The 26598-nt window shown below is 47.0% G+C and overlaps 1 protein-coding gene across 2 annotated transcripts in view; it reads right to left on the minus strand.

Annotated features, from left to right (window-relative positions):
• Nucleotides 1–26598, minus strand: part of SAV1 (salvador family WW domain containing protein 1) — a 135850-nt gene that overhangs the window by 92489 nt on the left and 16763 nt on the right. For both annotated transcript variants that reach the window (XM_069638962.1, XM_069638964.1), the window contains exon 2: nucleotides 7724–8179. In XM_069638962.1, coding sequence (XP_069495063.1) covers nucleotides 7724–8179 — 456 coding nt within the window. The remainder of the gene's footprint in view (nucleotides 1–7723; nucleotides 8180–26598) is intronic.

Genomic DNA, 26598 nt, shown 5'->3' on the forward strand with positions numbered 1-26598 from the left:
CAACAGTATTAACTGATTTCTGTAAGGAAAGAGGACTTTCCATTAAGCAATCTAAACAGTGGTAATGGTGTGTAACTCAACACCAAAATCAAAACACACATTTCAATTAAAGAGGAAGGTCTCCAGCAGGCGAGTTTCTATGACTATTTAGGAGTTGGTTTTCAGGACAACACTAATTGGAGCTCTCAAATGGCCAAGAGTGAACTCCTCTTCAAAAGACGTCCTGGTGCAATGTACACATTAAATTGCCAAACTGGCTACAGACTCCCTTTAACTGTTCTTGATGTTTTTTTTTTAGCCCAAGCATGGAACTGATGCCCAATAAGACAGTGAATTTTTGATGCATGATACGACTTCTTCTGTGACCATAGTGGTAAATACATTTATAAAAAACAGGGGTCAAAATTAAAATTGGATAAGCAGGAACTGAAAGCAGCTCCTGGGTATCCAGCATTAACCAGTAACTAGGAGCTACTATGGCGGGACAACAAACTAGTGCATAGTGTAATGCAAATCTAACTCGCACATAACATGGAAACCTATCATTCTGTTTCCAGGTAATAATGTCCCCTCAAAAATATCGGCATGCAAAAATATCGCTGAAAAATGGCAGTTTTTTGTGGGGACATTATTGCATGGAACATGCGGGGGGACAGCCCCGCAACCCCTAAACACTTTTTTTCTTTCTTTTTTTTTTGCTGCCCCTGGCCCTATATATATATATGGTCATCCATATAATATCGCCACAACCTTTTCCCGGCGATATTATATACGGCGACCATATATATGGGGATAATATTACCTGATACCGTTTATTGTTTATGACCTCTTATGCTTTAAATGACTTACAGAGGGGCCCTAATGTTTATTTATAGATTGTCCCAAATTAACAGAGTTAAAGTCACATAGGTGTCTTTGTTTGGCATTGGCTGGCCTGGGGAGCCAAAAGTAGCTCCTGGTGCCTGTTGGCGTCAAGCTAACCAGGCTCTCCTAGGCTAGAAACAGGAGCTAAATAGCTTCCAGCTCCCCTCAATTTTGAACCCTGAAAAAACACACAACCTTCCAATCAGCCCACCTACGATCCCATTACTTATGGAGACTGGTGTTAGAGCACTTAGCAAACCCCTCCATTTCTGGCTACGTATAAACAAACCAAATCTAAGATTCCACAACGAGATGTTTAAAGATGTGAGTCTAGAAATGGCAAAGCATGGAAGTGATATATACACTTGCCCAGTATAGGGATGTTGCATCTCCTTAACGAAGGTGCTGCCATCACGGTAGAGAGAGTCAAGGTAAACACATCTAAATTTGAAGCCTGGAGGCCGATTTTAGATTCTGTTAATCCAATTTCCAGGATATCTGCCATTTAAAAAGAATATGGTCCCAAAACTCCACCTCAACAATGTTTCCAAGCTATAATAGGGCACTATTCATAAAATGTAAGTTGAATGTTTTACCTGTAGCAAAGGTAACTCACAAATCACAAATGTCTACAGATTCCTCATCATTTTGCTAGTTTTGCACTACTGAAGTAGAATCTGATATGCATTTCCTCCTGATCTGTCCGCCATATGCTTATTTGAGGAAGAGATGGCTTCACCCCATTTTCCTCAAATACTACATTTGTTCTACAATTGATGCGCATTTGCTATGCAAAAAGACCATTCAGAAAGGGGTTACATTTGCCGTCTTCAGTTTTTTTAACAAGGCGTGCTAGAAATCAACGAATCAAAATTAACCACAGATAAATCAAACACACTATAACATCCTTTTAAGTTCTCTGAATGTAGACTGATGCAGACTATTTTTTTTTAAAGATGTGAGAAAATGTAATTGTTTTATAAATTTGATGCGTTATGTAGTATACTTATATGGGCCTTTGTCAAAATAAAGTTTAAATTGATTGAACTCCCCTTCCCTCCGGTCTCTGCTCCTTCAACTGCCAACCCCAGTGTCCCGATTTCTTTGGCGAAAGCGCCACCACCGATGCTGTGCCCGCAACCCAGGCCGCAAAGCAAAATAAAGAGAAGCTCTGCATGGAGCATCGCCTCCCCTTTCAATGGTTGCCATTTTGTGCGAGTATTTGTTTGAACGAACAGGACACCGTGAGTGCACAACCCTTTTATTCAAACAAACCGATTGCCATCAGAAGCCTGGATTGAAATCATGGCATGCTAGTAACAGACACATAGTGGCAGGCTGAATTGGTCACAAACTGCACCGGGGCCAAAGTTATAGGCCCTCATGTTAAGGTTAACGTTAAAGGTATTTGTACCACGCACCGTCACCAACGGAATAGGTCCCCAGGCGCTCAAATTGTTTAAGTAACATACTAATGTTGAGGGAAATAACGTGATAGCAAAGGTTTTAATGTTGGGAACTATCTAGTTTATACAATTTGTATATTTCATTGTCAATAGAGTAGGACTAGACGACTAGCAACTGCAGGCAGATGTGTATTCATTTTGTGGAATACTACAGATACCGAATACCTGCTTCAATTGGGCAACAGTGAGGTGATTTTTCTGGAGGGGTATGAGAAAAACAGATTTACAAATGAGCAAAAGGCTTTTACAATTTACAACTACCCAAAAAACGAAAAAGAAAACTACAAATAGGATATCTCTCAAAGTGCTCGGAGGTCCTGCACATGGGGTAGAGAATATTGACACCATGCTTCAAAACTAGTATTCTCCACTAACCACCGACTTGTGAGAATTGACGCTTGGAGAGTAACAAATGGTGTACTATGTGCAAATGGAGAATACTTTATGAATATTATGAATATTAGCACCTGCAGTGCGATGTCATGTTTCAGAGAACCAATAGCAACTCTGGCATTATGGACAAGAACCGAGTCTCTGGCTCACGGTACAGAATCGCCCCTCCCTCTCTAGTGAAGTGGTTGGAGAGCAGTGGTAGCCTAATGGATGGGGCCATTGACAGACGCAACAGGTCTGGGTACCAGAACCGTCACAGCCACACAGGTGACTGAGTATTATCCTGCATTGGCATTGCCGGAGTGTGTGGATCACACATAGCAGGAGTGGAAACGGAGGAAAAGCATACAGAAACAGTCCCTCCCACAGGAATGCGTCCCCCATGCTTCTCGGCTGAGGGAACCTGCTGACGAACCTCTGGCACTTGGAGTTTGTGGCCGTTGCAACGAGATCGGGTTGGCCCCATTTGTCGAAAAGAAGGTTCACCTAGTTCTGGCGAACATCCAACTCGTTGCAAGAAAGCAGCTCCCTGCTGAGCGAGTACGCGATGGTGTTCTTGACGCCCCACAAGTGAAAAGGGACGTGGAACATGCACTGGCCCAGTGCCACAGATCCTGGGGCCTTCTGAGAGGGCCGGCGAGCGGGACCCTCCTTACTTCCAGATGTAGAACAAGGTGGTGTCTGAAGATCCCACCACCTTGTCCATCCCTCAACGACGGTAGAAAAGACTTGAGGGCCCAGAACATGGCATGAAGTTCTAGGACATTGATGTGGATGACCTTTTCTTCCAGAGGCCTCTGCCATGAAACTGCCTGGTGTGGGCTCCAAAGCCTTCTAGAGAGGCGTCCGTGGTGACTGTCTCCTGGTAAGGTGGAACTTGAAACAGAGTCCCCATCTTGTCCGCAAAGGTCCCAGATACTTCTATCCATCTCGCATCCAGGAACTCCTGGAGAGGCCTCATCGGCAGTCTGCAGAGGTGGACGAGGCTGATGCAGGAGGACATCATGCCATGCAGTGACTTGATGGCCCGCACCGTTGCCGTCTGTGCCGATGACAAGCGCTGTACTTTTCCCTTGTATGGTCACCACCATCTCCTTCTAGGGGGACACCAAACACGTTACTCTGTTGAGCCAGGCACTCAGAAACAGCGCGTTCTGAGATGGCGTCAAGCAGGACTTTGGATAGTTTATGGAGAAACCCCCAACTCAGTCAGCAGAAGTACGGTCCTCGATGTGCATTTACTCGCCAGAACGTGCGAGCAGGATCGTACAAGCCTATCATCCAGCTAAGGGCATACGTGGATGCACTGCAGACGAAGATGCGCTGCCACTGGGGCTAAGCACTTTGGAAAGACCCTTGGAGCCGATTTTAGGCCGAAGGGCAGAGCCTTGAACTGGTAGTGCTGGCCCGGAGCCACCAATCGTAGGAATTTGCAGCGTTTCTTGTGAACAGGGATGTGGAAGTAGGCGTCTCCAGATCCAGCAGCGTCAGAAAACCCCATTCCTCCAGCAGGCCGAGCACGCGTTATAACCTGACCATCATCAGTACTTTCAGTACTTGTTGAGACGCTGCAGATCCCGGATTGGCCTCTAACCCCGTTTTCTTTCGAACCACGGGTTCCATTTCCCCCTTCTGCAACATGGCACGCACCTATTGCAGAAGCAGTGGCCCATGTTCTTGTCGAGGCACCAGTATAATACAAAGGCACCTGCATTGGAACTCCAAGGTGTGACCCTGTTCGAGAGTGTCCAGCACCCATCTGTCGGTGGTGATCTTCCACGCGCTAATGAACTTCGCCAGCCTACCTCCCACTGGGGTGCATAAGTAGGGCCCAAGTTCACGGCCGGTTCAGGCCTGCTTGGGAGGGTGGGTGGTATGGGGGTCAGGGCCCTGCCCTGTGGGTGGCGCCAATGCTCTCCTATGCTGCCGTAAACTTGAGAGGGACCCCTGTTTGCTTCTTGAGTGGAGGAGCGTGAAGGCTGACGGTACGGAGTAGTATATTTTTTGGAAGATCCAAGGGGCTTTTCTATGGACGAACGATACAACAACCTCTGACGTTGTTGCAGGGTTTCCAAGGAGCGCACTGTCTCTGTGTTGGTTTTAATGGCTTGTAAAGACTCATCGACGTTAGCCTGAACGTCCTGGCAGATGTTTGTGGACTTCAACCACCAGTGTTGACGAAGGGACACACTGTTCCCCATCTGGCAGAATCCTGTGTCCGCGATTGTCCATAGTCACTGTAATGGCTTGGTCCGAGGTCAACTCCCCCTCCTGATACAGTTCTAGTGCCTCAACCTTATTGTCCTCAGGCAGAAGTATAGAATAGGTCCCAGCTTGCACCATAGTTCCCAGTCATATCGGGACAAAATGGCTAGGGCATGAGCCACCTTGATGGTAAAGGCTTCTGTATAGATTATTCTCTTGCCCATTGTGTCCAGCTTCTACCCCTCCTGGTCCGGAGATACCATGGCTACCGACGATGGGTTCAACAAGCGCTTCCTTGCTGCGGCCGAGACCACCGAGTCGGTGAAGGCTGAGATCTTAAGCATCTGGGAGCTGAATCTGGTACCCTGTACTTTTTCTCCAGTTTGTCACACTTGGGCGGGGCTGTACTCGGGTTCTTCATTACCGCCAGGCCCTCTTCACAGATATCATCCAGGCAAGGAACGGACATGATGGTCTTTCTTCTGGGCTTGCGCCGCTGGCACAGGAACCCCTCTTTCTTAGTTTCCTCAGGTACTGACTAAAACCGGTCAGAGGCCATGGACATCATGGAATAAAAGTATCCAACTTTGTCAGGCGGGGAGGCCCCGCGGGGGCCCTCCACATGTGGTGTTAACCCGTCAGCTGGCACAAAGTCGTCTTCCTAGTCGGTGCCTGTGTCCGTATGCAGAGCCAGAGCTCCAGGTGGAGTCAGGTTGCGATGCAGCAGTGGTGGTGGTGGTGGTGGAGAGGGAGTGCGGGGGGGGGGGTCGGGTGATCTCAAGGACCAGCACCCCCCTTAGTCTTTCTCTTCTGACTGGGGGGGCTCAACCTCGGAGGCTCCTGAGGGTATTGTGGTGGCGCAGGCCCCGGTGCAGGGGGCATCCTCTGCTGGATCTCTGTGACCAGTGTGTGTAGAGACGTCAGAATATCCAGCAACACGTCCCTCAGTTGAGGGGTGAAAGGAGCAAGTGGCGCAGGGTCTGGACTGACACGCCTTCTTTTGCATGCAGGGGACATAGGTTCACCGCCCTCAGATTCCCCTCCTTCGTGGTCTGTATAGTAGTCATTAGGCAAATCATTGGTGCAGTCATCGGAGCTTGAATAAGTCTGCACCGGTTTTTCCTGGAGCAGTACGTGTGGTGTTTCCATCAGGGCTGCCTTGTCCTCCTCTTTCCTTCTCGTCAGGTCCTTTCCCCATCCATGGGATGCCTGCTGTCGCCGCAGCTGTATCACGCCATGGGGGTAAGGACACCCATGGGGTGGCAGTCGTAGGCACCACCTTCACTGACACGCTTTCCTTCAATGCTGTTGTGGTAGACGTCATCTACTTGGTCGACAATGTGCTCGTCGAGACACTCATCGATGGGGGCCTCCATCGGTTGACTTCGAAGGTATGGGAGATCTTAGTTTTGACGTGTCCTCCCTGGACTTCTCCCTTGTCAGTTTGTCCACTGATTAGTTTGGACAGGGTTAGGGACGTTCTCTTACAAGAGAACCCCTTCATCAGCAGGCTCAGCGTGGAGACTGATGGTGATCGTGCTCTGCCCGACTTGGGACCTGCATCTGCAGCGAAGCCAGGGGAGCCAGCATCACAGAGCTTGGCCTTCTCTTGGACCCCCACAGGCGGGGTGTCTTCAAAGGATCTCAACCTCCTCCCAGAGGGAGTTCGCTCCTCTGACTGGCTAGTCCTGAGTGAGGCATAACCCTGCCCAGAGGCCAGAGTCAGGGGACTTGCTCGATTTGAGCCAAGCAGCCAGTCTTCTGTAGCGATCTTTCTTGATTTTCTTTGAGAAACCACGGCACACCTTACATCGCTCCTCATCGTGGTACGGATGCAGGCAATATAAGCATTTAAAATGTTGATCTTCTACGAATACGTTCCTTAATCTACACTTCGTGCAGAGTTTGAAGAGACTCCTGCCTTCCCTTCTCCTCGGACATGCTTGAAAAGGCACGAAATAGGCCCAAGGCCAGCCCTTCTCATAACTTCGGTGGACGATCCGATGGTTGATGAAGATCTTCGCCAGCAGCGGATCCCTACTGTTGCTAGCTGTCCTTTGGTCGAAAACGATAAGCAAAAAAAATAAATAAAAACGGTCAAAGCTAGTTATTTTCTATGTAACAAACTCGAAAATAAAAAATAGCTCGGAGATCAACGTGAGGACTCCCAACAGTGAAGCGTGCAGTAAAAATCTGAAGATGGCCACCAGGGGTGGAGCTTAGGGACAGGACTGTCACTGGATGCAGCAGTATGACCCAGAAGACAGTGATTGGTTTAGAGGAGAAATACAGTTTTAAAGTGAAACTTTTTTTTTTACTGAAGATTCCCAGCATGGCGACAGGTAATATTCACAAGCATGCAAGTCCATGCCAGACCCCATGCTGGAGAAGTTATTATCCACAATTAAAGTTAATTTGGACCCTGGACACAATTAGTACTAACATTTTCAAAAGTCTACACTATTTGTCTGCAAATTGGCTCCTTTTGGGTCTCATAACCATCTCAAAATGTTCAAAATGGGGAGGATTGATAGGACCACCAACAATGCTAGTAGGCCCACCAACAATGCTAGTAGGCCTCAAACTTGGCGGTCCCCACTAGGCATTGGCTAGTGGGAATTGCCTTTGACCAATGGCGAGATTGGGGTGTGTGGAGAAATCAAACTAGTGACATTATGCATGGCTAGTAGTGTGTTACTTGAATGTTTTACTGCAGATACGAACGGTCAGACACACGAGTAAACATTCTTCCAAAATATGTAAATAGCTTCATCTGATTTTTTCCAAATACTTGCCTGCTTGTTGTCTTCCTTGGTTTACTGGCATTCTTTGCAATGGATTGTTGCTCTGCTCATAGCATCTAAAATCTTCCTGGGTGCGTTCGCCTTGCTGGCGTCTTCTTGGACGATCATAAAATTGATCAGGGTAAAAATAACGGGAGCCGGCCTCTCCATTTTCGGCTGCAGAATTTGTGTCTGTTAAGAAGGACTGTGAAGAGGAACCATATTCCTGTGGAACATCACCCAAACTCCGCACAAGGTAGGACGGTGCTGAGAGTCTATTGCTTTCTCGCCTCACAACTTCATGAGATGGTCTGGGCACTTGTGGTCGAAGAAAACTTTGGCTTCTAGAAACAGCTACATCACCAGAGGCAGGTGCAGTTGGGTAAGCTGCAGATCCAGTATCTAAAAGGCAGACATCTGTTCGTCTCGGAATTGTTGGACCATGACGGATAAAATTTGACACCAGATCTGTACGAAAGGTTAAAAAAAACAGTTTAGGAAGTTAAAAAGATATGTATATAGATTTTCTTTTGTGAATGCAATGTAAGGAATTAATGTGTGAAGAAAATATTGAAACATGCAAAGTCCAAAATTATAGCAAATTTAAACAAACGAAAAAACTTTGAAGCAGGTTTCACGGACATTTTCAATCCAAGGGCTGCAATGACATCACAAGCAGAATATCCTGGTATGGCACCATATTAAAGAGCAACTCAAAAAAGCACTAGTTTAAAAATGTCCTTACTTTTCAAAGTGCTCTAATTCAAAAGTACCAATTTCAATCATCTTGAGTAACAAATGCTGGATTCCAAGCAATAAGATTAAGAAAACAGCAGCCCCACTGCCAGTAAGTCATTACAACAACAAAATCAGGCATTTGTACAGGCAATAGGTCCTCGCTTTCGAATGGTAAATTCAGTCTGAATGCCCTAAAAATCTCATATATGCTGATACGTGTGCAGCTGTTTCAATCACATGAAGCCCCAGAACGCCCCAGCACTGTGTCCTATGAAGCTTTCAAAAATATAATGCAAGTATATTCATGCTGGTAATCCGTTTATCTTCACTACAATGCAAGAAACCCACTTTTTAATACGTTAAAGGGTTTTTTGTCCAAAAACCAATCGTTTTTACCCAAGTAGACAGAAGGAAGAAACTAAACGACTCACTCACCGGCCTGCCAAGTAAACTGTGTACCTTTCATAATCTTGCCATGATCAGTTTGAATTGCTGTAATCTTCAATGCCGTAGCTATGCAGCAAATACAAAGCAGCAGGCTGATGCAAAATAGAAAGAGAACCAAGAAAGAGAGGGACAGCGAGCATGGACAAACAGAAGAGCAAGGTGGAGAAAGAAAAAGGGAAGAACTCGGGTCCCTGTCCGCAAACATACAGACAGGAGATTGGTGCAGTGTACAAAAAGAGGGAGACAATTCACCCGTGAAACTTTATAAATAGCAGATTAGAATAGGCAATATACTTGGAGCAAAGGCATCATAGTAAGATTAAAAGGGGTATTCCGGCAGCATCATTTTTTCTTAAAAATAAAAAAACAAAAACAAAAACAAAACCAAAAAAAAACACGTAAAGGAGACGTGTGCCGTCCAACTGGACGGAATACATACCAAACAGAAAAGCAGGATTCGTGCCTTTCTTTCAAGCATGTTGTGTCGCCTATGAGGGGTTTCAGCTAAATTCGCTGCGCTGACGATTCCATTTCTTCCCCGAAAGGCTCTCTGAGGGTAGCACTAGCAATTGCTATCCGGACAGGACTGTGTAACCGCCAACCCCTGTTCGATTGGAGCAAGGTTTTTTTGTCTTAATTCTTAAATCTTTGTCATTATATACCGCAGAATTGCTTACAGTACTCCAATTCGTTCAATGAGGGTTAACGACTTTACTATCTGCAATATTGCGTCAGGTCAAAATGAATCATTTTACAGAGCAGATGTGCACTCACAAGCTGCTTCCAGCTGCTGTTCCTTAAAAAGTCATTTTACTTGACTAGGAGTTTCTAATATATTGTACAAAATGTCTGTTTTCTCCCCCATCGAGATTTAGCTTGAAAAACAAAAATACAGCAAAATGACCTAGACAGCAAGACGTTTGTGCTTACATCTTGTGGTAACCACAACAGGACGTTTTCTGTCTATTTGTATACAAAACATAGCAGAAGAACAATTGAACAATCACAGACGCTCAAGAGTTACACAAGATGGAGCACATGCAACCGTTTTTTTTTGTTTTACTTTTCTAAACTTGAGCCAACCGCAGAGTTGGTGCAGATGGATTAGCAAGGCATAAGCGTGTTTCTGATCCCCCTATGTCCCGTACCACTGCTCTATGTAGGGTTGCAAATGGACATACACTTTTTTTGCAGTAGGAGAAACTTCATGATGGGACAAGGTCATTCTACAGATTTCAGATCCATCACGGGCGGACAAGAACATGAATGCGAAAGCAGGCCTCTGTTCAGGGACCACATGTCAAGGAGCCAATAATGGTGCATAGAGGATGCACCAGACACACATACAAATGTGTATGCGGTGGACAGGAGTGCAGGTGCAAATATCTGTGATGCATACTTTGTGGATGATTATATGCACACAGGAAGATGACAATTTGACCAATATACACTGCGTTTGCACATACGAGATATAATCCAGGGTTCGAAATTGAGGGGAGCCATTTAGCTCCAGAATAGGGCCTAGAAGAGCCTGCTTAAATTGCCACCAACAGCTACCAGGAGCTACTTTTGGCTCTCCAAATCAACTGATGCTGAACAAACAAACCTACGTGAATTTAACTATGTGCGTTTGGGATAATCTATTCATAAACATTAGAACCCATCTGTATGACATTTAAAGCAGAAGGCGTTATAAATATTGGACAAAAGTATATCTTTGCAACTTATGTGGAAGGTAGATATGAGGAACTCTACTAGCTCCTGGTTCCGCAGTAGTAGCGCCTGGTCACTGGTTAATGCTGGATACCCAGGAGCTGCTTTTAGCTCCTGCTTATCCAATCTTAATTTTCAAACCCTGTAATTAATCTCTTGATGGTTTAGGGCCATTTTGTGCCTGTTGGGCAAACTCTTCCCGGACATCCAATGACATCCTATAACAAACACACTTTGTAAGCTTGGAAGATGCAGCCAATCAATGGCAACTTATGCGATAGAACTGATCTGTCCTACTGATATATATGTATAAGTACATAAGAGAATTCACCTATTCCCAAATAAGGTGCACTATATTTGTTTGATCTATGACAAATTATTTCCATAATCAAAAAAAGAAATGGAAAAGAGTATTTAAAAACTATTCACTGCAAAAGGTCTCATACAGCTCATACAGGTCTCATACAGTCTCAAAAGGTTTTCATACAGCTTAACAAACGGCTTAAGGGGGCACTTTAAATGCATCAGCCATCCAGCACCAGTACTTGCATTCCACAAAATATGAAGTAGGGTGGGGATTGTGGCGGACCCCGATGACTGAATATACTTAATGACATACTTAATGACATATTTCACTGCAGGCAGCCGACGCGAGGTGAGAAAGGCCATCCGGGCCCTGCACACCTCTATTGGTGGCAACTAGGCCCCCAGACCCCCGGCGCATCCCTCTCCCACCCCGCACCCTCTTCCTGGGTCCCGCTCCCCTCCCGCCTCCCATCCCGCCCATCCCCGCTCTGATTGGGCCGTGAGCCCTGGCTGAAAGGGTCTAGCGACCCTCCTCGCGCCGGCCCCTGCGTTCACTGCAGGCAGCCGACGCGAGGTGAGAAAGGCCATCCGGGCCCTGCACACCTCTATTGGTGGCAACTAGGCCCCCAGACCCCCAGCGCATCCCTCTCCCACACCGCACCCTCTTCCTGGGTCCCGCTCCCCTCCCGCCTCCCATCCCGCCCATCCCCGCTCTGATTGGGCCGTGAGCCCTTCATCACTGGTGCTCCCAAGGCAGCCCTCTGCCCGGCAGCCCCAGCGGCTAAGGGCCCCATGGCCAAGGGCGGCTCCAACAGAGGCGGCTCCAGGAAGTGTCAGCAGGTGTCCGCAGGGGACGCCAAGGAAGCCAACAACCAACAGACACCACCAAAGCCGTGAGTGTGGTATGGGTAGGGGAGTAGAGCAATCACTCCACTCCAGAAAGCCCATGCCACTCTATCTTACTAGACGGAATTGTGAAAGTTAGCATGTCCACTCCTAGACGGAATTGTGAAAGTTAGCATGTCCACTCCTAGACGGAATTGCGAAAGTTAGCATGTCCACTCTAGAACTGTGAAAGTTAGCATGTCCACTCTAGAACTGTGTAAGTTAGCATGTCCACTCCTAGACGGAATTGTGAAAGTTAGCATGTCCACCCTAGAACTGTGTAAGTTAGCATGTCCACTCCTAGACGGAATTTGCGAAAGTTAGCATGTCCACTCTAGAACTGTGAAAGTTAGCATGTCCACTCTAGAACTGTGAAAGTTAGCATGTCCACCCTAGAACTGTGAAAGTTAGCATGTCCACTCCTAGACGGAATTTGCGAAAGTTAGCATGTCCACTCTAGAACTGTGAAAGTTAGCATGTCCACCCTAGAACTGTGAAAGTTAGCATGTCCACTCCTAGACGGAATTGTGAAAGTTAGCATGTCCACCCTAGAACTGTGAAAGTTAGCATGTCCACTCTAGAACTGTGAAAGTTAGCATGTCCACTCTAGAACTGTGAAAGTTAGCATGTCCACTCTAGAACTGTGAAAGTTAGCATGTCCACTCTAGAACTGTGAAAGTTAGCATGTCCACTCTAGAACTGTGAAAGTTAGCATGTCCACTCCTAGACGGAATTTGCGAAAGTTAGCATGTCCACTCTAGAACTGTGAAAGTTAGCATGTCCACTCTAGAACTGTGAAAGTTAGCATGTCCACCCTAGAACTGTGAAAGTTAGCATGTCCACCCTAGAACTGTGAAAGTTAGCATGTCCACCCTAGAACTGTGAAAGTTAGCATGTCCACTCCTAGACGGAATTGTGAAAGTTAGCATGTCCACCCTAGAACTGTGAAAGTTAGCATGTCCACTCTAGAACTGTGAAAGTTAGCATGTCCACTCCTAGACGGAATTTGCGAAAGTTAGCATGTCCACTCTAGAACTGTGAAAGTTAGCATGCCCACCCTAGAACTGTGAAAGTTAGCATGTCCACTCCTAGACGGAATTGTGAAAGTTAGCATGTCCACTCCTAGACGGAATTGTGAAAGTTAGCATGTCCACTCTAGAACTGTGAAAGTTAGCATGTCCACCCTAGAACTGTGAAAGTTAGCATGTCCACTCCTAGACGGAATTGTGAAAGTAAGCATGTCCACTCCTAGACGGAATTGTGAAAGTTAGCATGTCCACTCTAGAACTGTGAAAGTTAGCATGTCCACTCCTAGACGGAATTTGCGAAAGTTAGCATGTCCACTCCTAGACGGAATTGTGAAAGTTAGCATGTGAAAGTTGCATTTAGAAAGTGTGCCCTACAGCTTCTCCGTCAAGCTTAGAAATGTGCCCAATAGCCTCTCTGGTAAATTGAATTTAGATGTGTGCCCAAGATCCTCTGTGAAAGATGCATTTAGAAGTGAGCCCAATAGCCACTCTGTGAAAATTGCATTCAGTAGTGTGCCCAATAGACACTCTGGAAAGCTGCATTTAGAAATGTACCCAATAGACACTCTGGAATGCTCCATTAGAAGTGTGCCCAATAACCTCGCTGTGAATTTAGTAGTGTTCCCAATAACCACTCTGTGAAAGTTGCTTTCAGAAGTGTGCCCAACAACCCCTCTGTGAATTTAGAGGTGTACCCATTAGCCGCAATGAGAGTTACATCTAGAGGTGTGCCCAATAGCCTGTCTGGTAAATTGAATTTAGAAAGTTCCTAATAGCCTCGCTGGAAAACTGAATTCAGAAGTATCCCCAATAGCCTCGCAGGAAAATGAAGTTAATAGTGCGCCCAGTAGCCTCTCAGTGGAAAATTGAATTTAGATATGGGCCCAATATCCTCTGTGAAAGCGGCATTTAGAAATGTGCCCATTAGCCACGCTGTGAAAGCTGCATTTAGAAGTGCTACCAATAGCATCTGTGAAAATTGATTATAGAAGTGCATCCAATAAACACCCTGGAAAGTCTCAAGTAGAAGTTTGCCCAATAGCCTCTCTGGAAAATTGAACTTAGAAATGTAGCCCAGTAGACGGTCTGTGAAAATTTGCATTTAGAAGTGTACCCAATAGCCTCCGCGAATGTTACACTTAGAAGTGTGCCTAATAGCCTCGCTGATAAACTGAATTTAGAAATGTTCCCAATAGCCTCTGTATGGAAAATTGTACTTAGAAGTTCGCCCGGTAGCCTCTCTGGGAAAGTGATTTTAGAAGTTTGCACATTGAAAGAGCATATAACCATTCTTACCACACCCCACGCTTACTCTCTCCTTTACATCACCACTCAACTAGAACACAGAGATACTATGACACCATTCGGTATAACTGTTCCCATACGAACATCCACCGCTTACTCCACATCATTCTATGTAAACACTGCTGGTCTCACACCCCCAGCCAGGCGTTTTCCTCAGGCCTAACGCAGCCACATCCGTTCCGGATAAATCCTGCCAGAACGAACACATTCTCCTGATCTCTCAACCACCACACCTACCAATAAGAATCAGCTATTACATGTGTACCGCACGAGCTGCACACATATCCGGTGCACACACGCACCTTTTGACTCTCCCTACTCTCTCTACTGATCTGAACTTCGATTCCCAAGGGCGTTCAACCTACCAGCGCCTTCAGACCATACCAATGGTATATAAGGCGCTATATAAGTGCAAAATAACAATAACATACCTTTGTGGGAAACTGCTTATTCCTGGAAACAGGCAAACAAAACCACCATGCAGGGGCAGTTATACCTTCTACTTTAATTCTAACATGTAATAAAAATCTAAGTAGCTTACATTTTCTATAGCTAGGTTAATGGCAGCTGCAGTGCTCCATATAAGATTTAGAAGCGTGAGTAGTTTACTCCATATTAAAGTTGGGAGTAAAATGACTTTAGGGAGTAAAAATGTCAGTCCAATTCCCAACGAGAGTATTTTATAAAGCAAGTCAAAATATGTTTTAACTGGACACAGAAATCTTTTTGTAATAATTATTTCTTTGCACCTAGTTATTCATATACATGTTTTATGACGACAATGACATCTCCTCTCTTGCCCCTGCTGATCTCTGCAACCACTCCTTTGCTACTGGGTTTCTCCCCATCCTCCCTCAAGCACTCCCTTGTGCGCCCCCCTCCTTAAAAAAAAAAAAAAATCCTCTGCAGACCCTTCCTGCCCAGCCAGCTACCGGCCCATTTCCATCATCCCCTTCCTGGGGAAACTTCTCTTCTGAACACCCATGAAGAACTGCTTGCATCCCATGATTCCAACCCCCCTGCTGTCCTCATCTTCCTTGATCTCTCTTCTGCATTTGACACAGTGAACCATTCCATCATAAAAAGGCTCTATGATACCCTTGTTATCGCGGAGCGGTCATTGGACTGGCTTACCTCCTTCCTAACTGACTGTTCCTCCAAAATCATTCTGGGCTCTTTTCTCCGCCCCTACTTCCTCCTCCACCTGTGGCATCCCCCAGGGCTCTATTCCTCCGCCCAGGCTCTTTAACATATGCATTTCCCTCATTTCCTCCTTCTGCCCCCAACTTCCAGTGCTACGCTGACGACAAACTGTTCTTCAAACTTCCTACTGACACCCTTGCTCCTTCCTTCCTTCATCCCCAAATGCCTCTCTGCCATCCAGGTCTGGTGCACTGCTAATGACCTCTGCCTCAATGCCAGCAAAACAGAGATTCTGCCTATTGGGTCCCCTGCACCCTACTTCTTACCTTCACTCTGGCCTTCCTCCATGGGCTCTCCTCCTGCCCCCTCCACTGAAGTCACGAAGCTCAGAGTCATTTTTGACCCCTCCCTTTCCTTCATCCCTCATATTCAGGACATTGTCAAGAAGTCCCACTTTCAGCTCTTCCTCCTCAAAAGGAACTCTACCCTTCCACACCTTCCCCCAGAGACTCGATGTTACTCGTGCTCTGGTTATCTCCAGGCTAGACTATCGCAACAGCCTTCTCCTTAATCTTCCTTCGTCCACCTTGCGACCCCTCGAGGTAACCCAAAATAGGGCAGCGAGACTTATCCTTGGCCTCAATCCCAGGGACCACATCTCTCCAGCCCTACAAAGTCTTCACTGGCTCCCTGACTCGGCACGGATTAAATTCAAATCGCTCTGCATCATCCACAAGGCTATCTGGGGCCAGGGACCACTATCTTCGATGCCATTAACCAAATACTCCCCTTCTAGACTCCTGCGTTCCTCTGGCACCAACTCCCTGTGTGTGAAGCGGTTTGCTAAACAGAGAGCTGGTGGTCGATCACTTTCCTCTGCGGGCTCCCTTCTGTGGTATAGCCTCTCTCCCTCTGCGTCTTGAGCAGGACCTCCTTAAGTTCCAAAAAAGCCTCAAGACCACCTTTCTCTTTACCTCTTCCTTCTCATCCTCTCTTCCCTGCCAATCATACAGTAGAGTGACTTATGTGCAGGGCCCTTATGTATCCTCGACGGCCTGGCCCGCACGGCCCCTTAATCTCTTCCCAGCCACTGTCTATTCACTGCACTTGCTTAGGCTCACCCTCCCCACGGGAGGTTGCACTTAGGTTTTTCATTTCTTAGCACTTCACCATCAAGCACTTCTCCATGAGCACCACAACACCTATCCCTTACCCCCCCCCCTCCGACCCCTCTGCACTTGCACGTTCTTAGCACTCACAAGGCATAGTAGGTTTGTCTCCCCACCCTGTTATTCCCATGATTTGTTTGTAATATTATTTCCATTATTTATCTTTGTTGTAATTCATGGTCTACCTTTCCCTGTCCCTACCCCGTTACCCTCTGGGTGCTTTGAAACAGTTTGTTAATTGTACAAGTGTCTAACAAGTGACCAATAAATAAATGTTTACTTCTTCTGATCAGGCATTTATAATAGTAGTTTCATACTGTGGCACTACGTGCATTACTGGTCTAAACATATCCATGGAGCTGTGTGGGTAAAAGCAGGGGCACAAGGTTCTATGTGTGAGTTTCCTATTTTTTCGCCCTATTTTAATTTTTTGGCAGTATTTGCCTATTTTTAGGGACTAAAGATGTCTGATACACCCCTTATCTGTAGGGCTGGGCAGCTGTAAAGTTCTTCTGGAGGCTGTACTAAAAAAACGGTTATAATACTGAATTTAAGTGAGTTGCGTCCCCCCTCAACTCCCCAACTCACAATGTTTTTTTGTCTCTCTAGACAATGCCTATACTGGAGAACAAATGCACTGATCAGTCAGGGCTATTTATACAAAATTTAGGAGGGGGGGGGGGGTCAAGATTTTATTTGAAATTGTAGTATGCTAGCGATACAGACAAACAAATGACCTCTCTGTAATGTGCTCTCTCATGGATGTTCCTCCTACGGATTCATCATCCATGAAATTCATATCCCAGTGCAGCAGATCTTCAGACACCTTTCCTCCACTAGGGGGCACAGCACGATTCCACATCGGCTCCACCCGCCGCCTCTACAAGCCCAGCGCAAGACACATCGGGTCAGTATATATATTTGCACAGAACACACTTTGATAAGGACACATTATGGTTACAAGTAAAACCGAAAGCCACCCAGAAATTCGCCCGTTATGGTAAGCTACACAACCATATTTCACACCACCACTGTGCACTGCTAAGACTAACACCCAGCTCCACCTTTTTTCTCCTACCACTCAGAGGCTGAGGGACAGCAGAACCAAAGCCATTCACCAAGAGGGGCAGGTTTGGCGCAATCCATGGGATGAACATCCATCAGAAAGAATATTACAAGGCAAGTAAGTTGTTCTTCTAATAGATTCCTCATCTATGAAAGACTCCCATAGCAGTATGTGTATCTGAAAGAAGGGCGAGAGCAATAGGACGACACCTAAACCAGAAAGCTCTGAAGGACCGCCCTGACAAAGTGGGTGCTACGCAAGGGATCCAAACATTTTGTATTACACCAGTAGTATGTTTACAGATCCAATTAAGTCACTAACTCTCAGAAGACTGCTTTGAAAAAACACTAACACAATGTGAACATTAATATTATGTACAGCTAATGACTGACTAGATGGTCCATACTCAAATTGCATTGAATTTTGCATTAACTGTCTTTCTTTTTAATGCACTGCTACACAACTATGCGTGTTAACGCACAGTCACTCAGAGGTTTCTGCTGTTGTGGGACACAAGCATGGTCTATGCTGAATCACTAGCACAGCAACTTGAACTAGCTGTTTTCAGACCCACTTTAACCATAGCGTGAGCGTTAGGCGCCTTATTAATGCCACAGAGTGTCCTGAGAACGAGGAGCAGTAAGAACTAAGGGTACATTTATAATATGGAGTACTTTGTATTACGGGAGAAGGTCATGTGCTTCCTGTCGCTACGCGTAAACTCATAGAATCAGCTGCATCTTATCAAATCACTTACTTTACTTTCCCCAGGCGGAAGCAAACAATGGCACGCAGTCATGACAGACCTTGAAAAGCATATGCACAACTGAGGTCCGAACTCGGTATCCAGACCGACGCTTTAACCACTAGGCAAGAGCGCCAGAATCAAGGAACTAACGTGACTTAGCTGCAGTGCCACACTATTTCCCAAAAACTTATTTGACGAAGCATGCATTCCATGTAGGATGTAATCATCCATGCAGTTCACCTGGCTTGTCCCTACAAATAACTTAAATATGGATGGATGGATTTTGTACAGCACAACATTCACCCAAGGGCATCTTGGCGTTCCCTGGAGAGGAGCGAGAGAAAAAAACCTAAAAGAGAAACGTTTTCAGAGTTATGCGAAAAGCCAGATGAATAGGGGTAGGTCTGAGAGAAAGAGAATTCCAGAGGACTGCTTCAGCCACCGAGAAAGAGCGGCCACCAATGGGGCTGTACTTGACCAATGGAACAGTCAGCAAACAAGCATTAGCTGACCGCAGAGGTTGGCTCGAGATGTATGACGAGAATTTCGCCATGGGATATTCCACCCCCTGGCCATAGAAAGCTTGGTGGACCAGGCAGAGTGCCTTGAATTGAATACGTTTGGCCACCGGCAGCCAATGGAGTTTGCGGAGAACAGGGGAAATGTGACAGCCACGAGGAGTAGAAGTCGCCAGCCGTGCAGCAGCATTCTGGAAGATTTGCAGGCGATGAAGTATATGAGCAGGTTAACCTAAAAACAGAGTTGCAATAGTCCAAAGAGGACGTAATCAGAGCAGAGATGACAAGGACACTGAGATGCTCCGGGATATAAGGGATGACCCGACGTAAAAGCCTCAGCTGAAAAGGGCCCAGCTGGCACACAGAGCTGACTTGTGTGTCCATGGGCAAGGATGCAGCGAGTTTAACCCCAAGGTCCTTGACCATTGGGACTGGCAGATGAAAAGGGCCTAGAGAGGCAGGCCAAAAAGCTGGCGTCCATAGAGAGGCAGCTGCGAAGGGGCCACCACCAAAACCTCAGGTTTTATAACCGTTCAGCTTAAGCCATTTGGAATTCATCCATTCCCCCATGGCCTCCAGACAGGCACGAAATCTGCCAGCTGACTCGGGGCTGGAGAGATCCAGACGAACCAGGATCTGCATGTCGTCAGCGTAGGAATAGAGGAAACCATGGGAGAATATCAGACTGGTCAGAGGCTGAACGTAGACATTAAACATGCCCAGGGAGACAGAAGACCCTTGAGGAACCCCACAGGATATGGCCATAGCCGCAGAAAAAAAAGGGGGGGGTGATAGAATTTGACAGAGGTCGGAGAGAAAAGAGGAGAACCAGTCAAGGATGGTACCCGAGAGGCCGGCCCCTGCCAGGCGCTCTAGCAGGACTCCATAGTCGATGGTGTCAAGGTGGCTGAGAGGTCCAATACAATCAGAGCACAGACGGCGCCCCCCGTCCTGCGTCCGCCCCAAGTCGTCCATGACAGAGATCAGGACACACTCGGTGCTACGCCCTGGACGAAACCCCGACTGTGAAGGGTGAAAGAAAGGATTCCTCGAGAAAAGTGGAGAGTAGGGGACAGACCAGAGATTCAAGAAGTTTCATAGGAAAGGATAGAAGATAGATGGGGTGGAAATTAGAAGGGATCAATGGATCCAAAAAGTATTTCTTTAACAGTGGGATCCCAGTGGCCAGTTTAAGGGAGGCCAGGATCACTCCCGCATAGAGGGGGGGTGTTAACTGCTTCCGTCAACAGATTAGCAACGTGGGGAAGGATATCCTTGATAAGATGAATAGGATCAAGAGGGGATGATGACCTAAGCTTAATAACAGCAGTGGTCACCTCAAAGACAGAGAAGGTAGGAAACACAGACAAAGACGCAGCCGGCGGAGGCTCAGATGACCCAATATCAGCCTCAGAAGGAAGGCGAGTAACAGCAATATTCAATCGAATAGAACTGATTTTATCCATAAACAAATTTGAACAGGAATTACAAAGGGCCCGAGAGGAGGGAACAGGAGCAGGTAAAGTAGTGGAAATATTACGGACCACTTTGAGGAGCACCCTGGGGTGATTCACAGAGGTTTCAATAAGCGATGCAATGTAGACACGTTTTGCACATGAAATGGCAAGGTGATACTGGGATGTGACCAGAGATAAGGCAAACTTGTCCTTGGAAGCATAAGAGTGCCTCCATTTTCGCTGTATCCGTCTGCGTTGAAGGCGAAGGGCTCGCAGCTCATCCGTGAACCACAGCTGAGAGGGGCGTGAGGATAGCCTAGATGTCTTAAGCAGGGCAAGGCTGTCTACAAATGCGGTCAGAGTACTAGTTACAGAGTTCATATCCACAGGGGACAGCCCTGAAAGTGGGGCATGTATAAGAGGGTTCATATCAGATTTAGATACGGAGCGCCATCCACGCCGCTGGACTAATTCAGTTGGTGGGGCTGAAGGGGGGCCCTTAGTACCCCAGATAAAGGGGACAACAAAATTATCAGACCACAGGATTTCAAAGGCCCCAAAAAGAGTGACCTCTGCATCTGAAGAGGTGCAAGGTGTTCCCCAAGGAATGGGTCTGTTCATGAACCTGCTGGGGAAAGGATTACTTTCATAGAGGACAAAAAGCCTTGAACCTTAAGGTTCTCCACCTCATTGACCTTAAGATTAAAGTCACTAAAAATAATAAGATGCGCTCGTCTCAGCGTAGATCTGCAGCAAGATCAAGAAAGGCATCCAGAAATAGCGCATCATGGCCCGGAGGGCAGTAGACCACCATCACGTGAACACAAGGTCTCAGAATCTATAGATTCTTCCTTGTCTGTCACCTCACCTGGAACTTCGGAAGATTCTTCTGGGAATTCGCTCCTTTTCTTCCTTCGTCTGGAATCAATCTTTTTTCACTTCTTCTCGAAGAGATAAGGGCGAGTTCCCCCAGAGGCCACATTGCCGTAATTGCAATCTGCCATGACCAGGGACTCTGTGGAGCCAACCTGAGACCAGGGATAAAAAAAAAAAAAACACGGAGGTCTTTAGTTGCGCCGTGGAGTTCCTGGCGGGTATTCCTACCAATCAGCTTAAGCAAGGAGATGGTAGTTCCGGAGCTGGGAGAAAGGACTGGGTTCTGAATAGAAGTCCCAGTGTGTAATAGCCAAGAAGGTCCAGCAGACAGTGAGTGTAAGCAGATGGATGGGATTCACCATCTTGGGCGAGTGACGGGGGAACTGCCGGGGAGTCCGATCCAAACATGGACTGTGTGAGTGAGCAAGAGCAGCCAAAAGAAAGAGTGAGTCTGCTGAAGGGAAATTAAGTCGAACAGCAAAGGTTACCGCTAAAATGTGAGGCCAAGCGGAGCAAACCGAAGAAATGTACGAAATGGAGCAGGGAACAGAGAGCGTTGCCAGCAGAGTCCGCAGGAGAAATGGGAGAGAGCTGCAAGCCCAGAAGCGGCAAGGCGGGAACCGCGCCAAGCAAGAAAGGCGCGGACAGGGCAGAGATGCGGACAGGGGGGGGGGTGACAGAGGGTAGAACACAGGAGGTGAACTACAGAGCGTTTTACCCTAAGGAGTGAAAGGGTTGCAACGTCCGGCAGAGAGGAAGCCGATAAACGCTCGCGGCTGCCATCTTTGGAAGAACTACACCTCGCATTCCGGAAGACGTCAGAGGTAAGGCATTGTGTATCAAACGAGAACCTTCTAACTAATGTCACTCTCTGACTAGTAAAACCCACAGTCAGATAGAGCTATTAGAGGGAAGGGTGTGAGTGGACCAAGATTCACCAGGCTGTTGATAAAGAGGAACTCATTTAGAATGATGATTGAAATGAAGGACAATAAGAACCTATGTTGAACACACTAACCTGGATATGTAGCCAAGGAAACCTGGATGTGTAGCCAAGGAAGTCTCAAGAAGTCCGAAGAATCCAAGGAAACAACGGCAAGGAAAGGTTAGTGAGGGATCTAACCCGAGCGGAACGAGGGCCGCACTAGAGACGGGTTGGTGCACACACAGGAAAGCGTCCAGAGTCCAGTGCACGTGTAGAAGGAGAGTATGAGAATCTTGATCCAGGAAGTACAAGTCCTTAATACAGTATAAGTTCGATGAGCGCAGGATCTTGGTAAATGGAGGCAGAGCAGGACTCTGCAGGGTGTTGGCGCTGCTTGGTAGACAGCCGAAGTCTCTATACAGCAATAGGAAGCTGCAGTGTGGAGCAGCAATGTGGCAAGCTTCCAATAGAAATAACAGGAAGATGCCACGGGTAAATGGTGGGACTCCGTTTGAACAAGGAGTGAAGAACCACGTGCGAGCGCGGAAGAAACAGGCAGCTCAAGAAAAGCTGGAAGTTGCCGGGATCTGCGTCAGAATACGGGAAGGCAACCTTAGGAAGTAGAAAATGTCTGCGAAAGCAGAAGTAAGCCCCGGAACGCGAAATGAGTAACAAATGATCAGAAGCGCGGTTGCAAGACTTCCGCTTCATTAAATGGAGTCAGCTGACATGCGTAGGACACACGTGAACGTAAACGTCATTGCGTTGGTCATGTGATCCATGCATTTGGATTAGCGCCTCCCAGATAACTTCCATTGAGTGTAGAACGGTCTAGCCGTTCTCAAGGCTGAGGAAGCCGGAAAACAGGAACGTTTGGGTTTCACAACGGAGCCGGGTGGAGAGGTAGGCATGACAGTGCCATCCCCCAAAGGGCGTCCCACACCCCTCGTTGCATAGAAGCGACGTAACAAAGCAGGAGCATGGATATTTGACAAGGGCTCCCAGGACTGGTCTTCCGGACCGTAGTCCTTCCAGTCAATAAGGTAGTGAGGAACCCCGGCTCGCATCCTCATACCTAGGATAGCACAGACCTCATATTCATCAGTGCCCCTCACAGAAACCGCTAAGGGTCGAACAGGCAACCGGGTCCTTGATGCACATGGCTTGACCAATGAGACATGAAACACAGGGTGTACCCGCCAGCGTGCGGGAATGTCCAGCCGTATAGCAACAGGATTGATCACCTGTGTTATTTTGTACGGCCCAATGAAACGAGGCAGTAGTTTTCTTTTTCCAGGGATCTTTAGGTTTTTGGTAGATAACCAGACAGACATACCAGTGGTGCATAGCGGGGCAGCCGACCGATGTTGGTCAGCATAGTATTTAGAACTTGTTTGGGCCTTCAATAGATGCCCCCTTAGTAAGGAATGAAGAGCGGCCAGAGGCTTCAATTTGTCAGTTGCCTCAGGAACTATGTCGGTCGGCTCTAAGTCCACTGGGATGGATCGTGGGTGCTGCCCATAAAGAGCATAGAACGGGGACATACCCGTGGAGGAATGGCAAGAGTTATTGTATGCGAACTCAGCCGCCGGTAACAGTGAAAACCAAGAAGACTGGTACTGAAGACAGAGACTGAGTAAGTATTGTTCCATAGTACCGTTAACCCGTTCTGTCTGCCCATCAGTTTGAGGATGGTAAGCACTGGACATGCAATCCTCCATAAGCAAAGCAGAAGTTAGTGCTCTCCAGAACCGGGATGCAAACTGCGCGCCCCTGTCGGTAATAACGACTGAAGGCAAACCAAAGAACCGAAAGATATGCTATAGGAACATATCAGCCAGGATCTTAGCGGTAGGAATACCTTGGCAAGGTATGAACAAGGCCAGTTTAGTGAAATAGTCGACTACTACCCAGACCGTGTCATAACCATGAACAGAAGGTAGTTCGACTACGAAGTCCATGGAAACCATAAACCAAGGCTTGTGAGGAACCGGTAATGGACGTAATAATCCCATAGGTTTACTGGATGAGTTTTTGCATTGTGCACAAAAAGCGTATGACGAAACGTAATCCACGTCGTCTCTGGACATCTTGGGCCACCAGCACCAACGTCGGAGGAGTTCCAACGTTTTCTTTTGACCCGGATGAGCCGCGACCAAAGAATCGTGACCCCAATGCAAAGCTTTGGTATGTGTTTCTTCTGTCGGTAGATACAGGAGTCCGTTCATGAACGGAAGACCTTCTTTAACATCAAGACGAAGGTCATGTATTTCCCGTGGATTAAGTGTAACCCAATCAAGGATATCCTTCTTCAATGAAGGTTGAACCGAACAACCACAGACCACGTGGTCAGCCAGTAGAAGTGGTTTGTTATTATCTCCACTGTCTACCCCAGAGTGCAGACGGGATAACGCGTCTGCTTTGGTGTTTTCTCTTGCGGGTCTGTAGGAGATGTGGAAGTCAAACTGGGCAAAAAACGAATGCCAACGGGCCTGGCGGGCCTTCAGGCACTTCATGGTTTTGATGGCCTGTAGATTACGGTGATCGGAGTAAATAGTTACCAAGTGTTTTGCACCAAGAAGGTGATGACGCCATGTGAGTAACGTGTCTTTGATGGCCAACAATTCTTTCTCAGTCACTGTGTAGTTCTTTTCATATGGGGCCAGCTTGCGGGAGAAAAACGCCACTGGGTGTTCCACCCCAGAGTCCTTGCATACCTGAGGAAAGGATCGCACCTATGGCCTGATTAGAGGCATCCGCCTCAACGATATAAGGCAATTCAGGATCCGGGTGCTGCAGAACCGGAGCCGTGGTAAACGCCTCCTTGAGTAGGTCGAAAGCCCCTTGAGCCTCTGTTGTCCAGTGGAATGGATTTTTTGGGCTGGTTAGTGCAGTAAGCGGTGCCACCACTCTTGAGAAGGAATGGATAAAGGGTCTATAAAAGTTTGCAAATCCAAGAAAAGATTGCAAGGACTTGATAGAAACAGGGACTGGCCAGTCCAGGATGGCTTTTACCTTGGAACGGCTCATTCTGACACCATGACTAGTAATATCATAACCCAGGAACTCCACCTCTTGGGAGTGAAAGACACACTTCTCTGCTTTGACAAAGAGATGATTCTCGCTTAGCCTTTGAAGTACCTTGGATACATGATGTACGTGTTCCTCTAAGGATGTTGAGTAAATCAAGATGTCATTCAGGTATATGACCACGAATTGGTCCATGTAATCGCAGAATATATCGTTCATGAAAAACTGAAAGGTCGCGGGGGCATTACACAGACCGAAAGGCATGACGAGGTACTCATATAAACCATATCTGGTTTTGAAAGCGGTTTTCCACTCGTCACCTGCCCTAATCCTTACAGGATTGTAAGCACCCCTCAAGTCCAGTTTAGTGAAAATCACTGAAGAGCCCAATTGATCCAACAGGACGTCAATCAAAGGTAGGGGATACTGGTTTTTAACCGTTATGGCATTGAGGGCCCTGTAATCAATGCAAGGTCTTAAGTCCCCTTCTTTCTTAGGGACGAAAAACAAAGGGGATGCAGCCGGGGACTGAGAAGGACGTATAAACCCAGTCCGGAGTGCTTTATCGATGTATTCCTTCAGGACAGCGTCTTCCTGTTTGGTAAGGGAATAAACTCGACCGGTGGGCGTTTTAGCCCCGGGAATCAGTTCAATTGGACAATCGTATTGATGATGTGGCGGCAACACCTCGGCCTTTCCTTTGTCAAACATGTCAGCAAATTGATGGTATTCCTGAGGTATCGGTGATTTAGGTGACGCCAGCGCGTTTATTCTTGACCACCCTTCGAGGAAGGCCAAGACAGGTGTATCATGAACACCGCCGGAATCCAAGAAGCAGTGTTCATTGCAGTGATCTGAAGGATATTGGATATGACCAGTGACCCAATCAATCACAGGATTGTGTAATTTAAGCCAAGACAGACCAAGAATCACTGGATATTGGGGTGCCGCAATTATGTCAAAAACCATATTTTCAGTGTGACCGTCAGGTAGGGACACAGTTATAGGCAACGTTTCCTCTGTTACCAGACCAGAAGACAGTGCAGAACCATCGACTGTCTTGATTGACTTGGGTACTGTTTTAGTGGTCATAGGAATGGTTGACTGTCTGGCGAAAGCAATATCCATGTAGCCATTTGTTGCACCAGAGTCTATCATGACCTGGGTTTGAATGGTGATGTTGTTGAAATTTAAAGACACCATAACCGCAATGGAAGCATTTAGTGACAAGGCAGAGTCCGTCTTGGTACTCGGCATAGGGACTCCCACTACTGCCGAGCTCTGGTGTTTCCCCGACTTTTTTGCCGGTATTTTAGGGCAAGCAATCAGTAGATGCTCCGCTGAACCGCAGTACATGCATAGGTTATTCTCACGGCGGTTTTCTCGCTCAGCGGCGGAGAAACGACCCCGAATAGCACCTATTTGCATGGGCTCAGGCTCATTAGAAGAGGGCTGAGAAACCCCCGGAAGACTTGGCACGGATAAGAAGGGTTTCTTTTCGCCTTTTCTGGCGGTTCTCCAAGCATCGATTTG

Source organism: Ambystoma mexicanum, chromosome 14 (assembly GCF_040938575.1).
Source record: "Ambystoma mexicanum isolate Mex_15411 chromosome 14, UKY_AmexF1_1, whole genome shotgun sequence".
Lineage (NCBI taxonomy): Eukaryota > Metazoa > Chordata > Amphibia > Caudata > Ambystomatidae > Ambystoma > Ambystoma mexicanum.